Source organism: Gadus chalcogrammus, chromosome 4, assembly GCF_026213295.1.
Source record: "Gadus chalcogrammus isolate NIFS_2021 chromosome 4, NIFS_Gcha_1.0, whole genome shotgun sequence".
Lineage (NCBI taxonomy): Eukaryota > Metazoa > Chordata > Actinopteri > Gadiformes > Gadidae > Gadus > Gadus chalcogrammus.
In genome coordinates, this window is record NC_079415.1 from 4046331 (window position 1) to 4051655 (window position 5325).

Genomic DNA, 5325 nt, shown 5'->3' on the forward strand with positions numbered 1-5325 from the left:
AATCCACTCACAGGGGAAGCCGCCGCCGCTCGGTGACGTAGGGACGCACGGGGCCGGACGGGGGGCGGTGTAACCCGGGTGGCCCCACGGATCCCAGGCTCCGAGCGTACAGTGGGCGGGGCCTACCCTCCTCCAAGGCTCCGAGCGTACAGTGGGCGGGGCCTGTGTGTCTCGCTTTCCATCCCACCATACAGGGGGCTGGCGGGAGGGATGAGATCTCTTTAATAGGCCCATGGATGGGATGGGGGGGGGGGGGGGGGCGCGGGCAGGGATGGGACGGTACTGGCGCGCGGCACCGGGGAACACGGCGTCATACCTCGTGTCCTGTCTGTTGTGTTTCCTGAATATTTTCGGTCGGAGATACGACAAATGTTCTGTTGGGCCGTGATCCGAAGTAGGTCATCATGACCACCTCTGTTTGGGGATTAAGTCAAACAGACATCGACGGCCATATGTGGCTGTGGGTTTGTTTGTTTGTTTGTTTGTTTGTTTATTTGTGAGAGTGACGCGTGGAAATGAAGAACACCCCCTAGGGACAGATTGTCACCAACAAAAAGGACTGTCTGCATCATTGGACATTTGTTTATCTCTTAACCATCATGCCTTAAAACAATCGCAATCGTTCTAATTAAATCTTGAACTCGGATGATACCCGTTGCTAGGGGAAACCGCAGCCGGGACGTCGGGTCGTTACGAGGCACTCGCGTCACGTGGCCGCCCGTGCATCAACCGAGCAGTCAGCGCTCGTGACTCAGCACGTGGGTGCTGTGTCCTCTAAGCTGGGTAGGTTCGTGTCGAGGCGTCCTCTGTTCTATTTAAGGTTCATACCTAACGCAATGTGCCTGGCTGAATGAGAGAACGGACGGACAGATTTATAGACGGGGGGCTGGAAAGATAGCATGATGGATGGATGGATGGATGGATGAATGAATGGATTGACGCATGAATGAATGGATGACAAAAGAACGACCGATGCATGCTTTGAAGGACATGACAGATGGGTGGAAATTGGGGGGTGGGGGGGGGGGATGGATGGACAGATGGTGGGAATTAATACTAATTGAACGATGCAGTGATGATGGATTGCATTAAGATCTGAGTCTTGTTTGGGTTGCAGGATTATCTGTGTGTTGCCCCTTGGGTAATGTCGTTTTTCTTTAGCCTATGGTGGCTATGGTTGTTTGACTCCCTGCTGATCTGTGTTCAATCCTCGGTGTCAGCTTTCATCCCTGAACAAGTCGGCTTCGTCATTTCCATCCAGGGCATTTAGCAGCCACCTTTAACCAAGACGACTTACAATAGGTACATTTGTCAGAAGAAATAGAAAAAACAATAGATCGCTGTGTCGGTACATTAAGGTTCATAGAAACAAGTGCCAAACACTAACAATCGCTAGGTCAACCCATTCCTCGTATACAACAAAGATAGCTAGGATAAGATGATACAAAATGCTAAGTACTATGGCTATGCTAAATCACAGGACCTAGAACATATAACAAGTGCGTAAAAAAAGGGGTGGGGGGGAGGGTGTGTAGGCAGAGTCTAGGTGAACCAGTGAGTCTTGACTCTTTTGCAAGCTGTTTAGCAACTCTTTGACCCTGCAAAGTCGCTTTGGAAAAAGTCAGTGAATTTCCTCAACACTGGTTCAGCTGGATGACTTTAATCCAGTTGTACACATTCCCTAGAGTGCCCCAAACCCCTGCCCCTCATGACTCATATCACAAGACATGTCCCGGTCCCACCCTATTGGTCCGGTGAGACCGACCAATGGGGTGGTACTAGACACCCCTGTTCCTGGATGATGATTGGTTCTCCCCCAGGCCAGGCCAGCCCAGGAAGGTAAACAAAAACCAAAGAGTCTTTCTCCACATAAAGGAAGCATTGATCCTGGGAGTCCTGTACAGGGAGGACTGATCCCCCACTGTGAGTGTGTGTTACTGTTACTGAATGGAAAGCAGGGCGGGGTGGGGCGAAGGAAAGGGGCGGGGCTTAGACCGAACAGGCAGAAACCGCCATTGCCGGGCTTTGATCCTGATCCGCCCTGTCGCCAGGGGGCAAATCTAGGCTGACCTGTAGGAATCCCAAGAGCTCCCCCTCTGTCTTTATCTCTCTCCCGCACGCTCTCGCCCTCTCTCTCTTTTTATCTTTATCTCTCTCTCGCGCGCGCACGCGCTCTCGCCCTCGCTCTCTCTCTCGCTTTCTCTCTCTATATCTCGCTCACGGTCTCTTTATCTCTCTCTCACTCGCTTTCGCTCTCTATGTCTCTCTGTCTCTCTCTCTCTAACTCTCACTCTCTCTCTCTAACTCTCACTCTCTCTCTCTCTGTAACTCTCATTCTCACTTATCCCAGTCTCAATCGAAGTTGCTCTCTCTCTCGCTGTATTTCTCTCTCTCTCGATCTCTAACTCCCCCGGCTTCTACCAATCTCTTCCTCTCCCTCACTCTCCTTTTCACACACAAACACACACACACACACACACACACACACACACACACACACACACACACACACACACACACACACAAAGCACACAAAGCACACAAAGCACACACACACACAAAGCACACACAAAGCACAAAGCACACACACAAACAAACCATACCCATCCATGTAGGGAGTGTGCTATTTAGTTTATATTTATATTTATATTTATATTTATATTTATTTATCAATCAATCTATAAATCAATCAATTATAATTATCTGCAGGCAATCATTAGATCTGTCAATCAATCCATTCCTCATGTCCTGAAGTTCAATGTTTTTTTTTGTATTTGGTTGTCTTCAGGGTCGTCCCAGATTCTATATTAATGAGCAGATCTCATCCGGGTATATCTTCCTCCAACTCCATGAAACACACACACACACACGCACACTAACACACTCCCAGACATACACATACACATACATACACATACACAAACACACACATGTATATTACAAGTAATGCTGGTTACAGGAAATTAACTATCTCTTTGTTGCCACACAACACCGAATGTCTGCTTTAATGCACAAACATAAAACAATTTAGGGGATTACAGTGCGGTTTTTAGGCGTTGTTGTGTTGTTACACGGCCGGGCCGCTAGGTGGCAACATGCCCAATGAATCATAGACCAGTCACGACTCATTGTACGTCACTTTTGTCTCTATCATTTTCGGCCCAATGCGTGCTTTGAACTATGCAACTAATTGCCAATAGTCTCATATACGCTCCGACTATTTCATATAAAAGCACAAAATTACTGTATGACTTTATTAAATAAAGATATTATAAAGTGTACTTCGGTAAGAAAAGCTACTACAGAAATTTATTCTGGAACGGCGTTGGCTGCATGCGATGCGAGACATCTCCTAGCTGGTTTGATGGCTATTATTCCGACATTGGCATTTGATTGGATAAGAGGCATTCCCTGAGTGCTGAAATAGAGTGCACCAGCTCCGGGACTTTTCCCCTCACATGTATCACTCCGCCTTACAGGTGCTTATTTTAACCGTTAATTACTGTACATTCGTACACTCATCGGCATCACAATTGCCAGAAAAGAGACTGTCAGCAATTTCATATTTCATCAATACATTGAAACATACGATAAAAGTAGCCTACATAGCTTAAAGTAACATGAAGACCTACACAAAGTATCAAGCTAGTGTGCGTAAAAACGTTAATGTTGTGCTTGGTCCTAAACCAACCCTGCGGTAGAACTATTTTTATGGGCGGAGCCAAATAAAGAATTTTACAAACAAACCATTAGCTGTTATTCTTCATATTACTTTCACTGTTTTTGTTAACTTATAAAAAGCGCTTTTGGAACTGTTGGGTAAAAGCAATATCAGACTCGGGGTCGTGCTGTGATGCTGAACATCAGCACGCCGTGATTATCTTCAGCTATACGGGCCTGCAGCGTTTTCACCAACGACCGAATCCCAGCCCTGCCGGAGTTCAGCACCGCACAACTCCCTATCGCGTGATACTGCTTAATTATGTATGCAGACAGCCTTGTTGCTGAAATAGATTAGGGTACAACTTCAATTAACTTTTAACGACTAACTAGCTGCGAGCCAATTAAGGCATGCTGGGAAAGGGCTCCTGCCCTCAGTCTGTCGTTTGCCTGTTTCTAGTCTGAAACAATTAAAAACATATTTACCGGTAAACGAAATGGAGGTATTTATTGAACTCCACCGAATCAGCATTCGAAGCCCCTTCGGGAAATCTTGTACCGCGGTTGGCTATCTAGGAGTCGATAGTTCAAACAAATACAGCGTTTCACGTCGAGGTTCGCAGTGGAAAACCCAGGTGGAGATGTTGTAAAATTGCATTTCAGAGGTAGAGGTTCTCAACCTCCCTGTGGTTTATTAATATAGTATGAAGTACACTGGTGTACTGCTGTTGTGGCGTACTTGAATACCAAATACAGACCAACCTTCGTCTGAGGACTCTTCGGTTGAACCCATAGTGTGATAACAGGATGTATAACCACAGTGAGACACCACTGTGAATCAACAACATAGCAAAAAAACACTGCTGATGAGAGAGAGAGAGAGAGAGAGAGAGAGAGAGAGAGAGAGAGAGAGAGAGAGAGAGAGAGAGAGAGAGAGAGAGAGAGAGAGAGAGAGAGAGAGAGAGAGAGAGAGAGAGAGAAGAGGGAGAGGAGAGAGAGAGAGAGAGAGAGAGAGAGAGAGAGAGAGAGAGAGAGAGAGAGAGAGAGCAAAGAGGGAGAGAGAGAGAGAGAGGGAGAGAGAGAGAAAAGAGGGAGAAAGAGAGAGAGAGACAGAGAGAGAGAGCTTTATTATTCCTGTGTAACAGCACAGCAGCAGTGGAATACACAGGACATAATACAATAAAATAAAAATACAAAGTAGTACGGAGGGAAAACAAAAATAGATGCTAAAGTAAATGCTAAAGTATGGACAAACAGGGCAAACAGTATAAATAAATAATAATACCATTTAACAGTGATTAAATACTCAGGGATCAGTCGGGATTCAGACTTCATTTAGCCAAACAGTTAGCCGTTCCCTGATGCAAACGAACGAGACCCGGTGCTGCCGTCAAACATAAGCTGTTGTGCCCCTAGGGGTCAGTAGCTACCAGGAATAGCCTCTCTCTGCCTCGGAGGCTCCCACAGCCGCGAGCAGCAGCCATGTGGGGAACGATTAAAGCCAAACTTTTCCTGAAGAAACACACTGATTGGAGCCTCCTCCACACCTGCCTGTTTACCTGTGCTTCCCAGCTAAACACCATCCCGGGACCCCCCCGACTGCCTGTGAGGGGGGGGGGGGGGGGCTCCCTGACTTCTGAAGGACCCCCTCCCCCCCCTGTCAGG

The 5325-nt window shown here is 47.0% G+C and overlaps 1 protein-coding gene across 1 annotated transcript in view; it reads left to right on the forward strand.

Moving 5' to 3' along the window:
- The first annotated feature begins 5142 nt into the window (after positions 1-5142).
- lrig3 (leucine-rich repeats and immunoglobulin-like domains 3) overlaps positions 5143-5325 on the forward strand; it is a 21912-nt gene continuing 21729 nt past the window's right edge. Inside the window, exon 1 of the mRNA XM_056587628.1 lies at positions 5143-5265. Coding sequence (XP_056443603.1) covers positions 5143-5265 — 123 coding nt within the window. The remainder of the gene's footprint in view (positions 5266-5325) is intronic.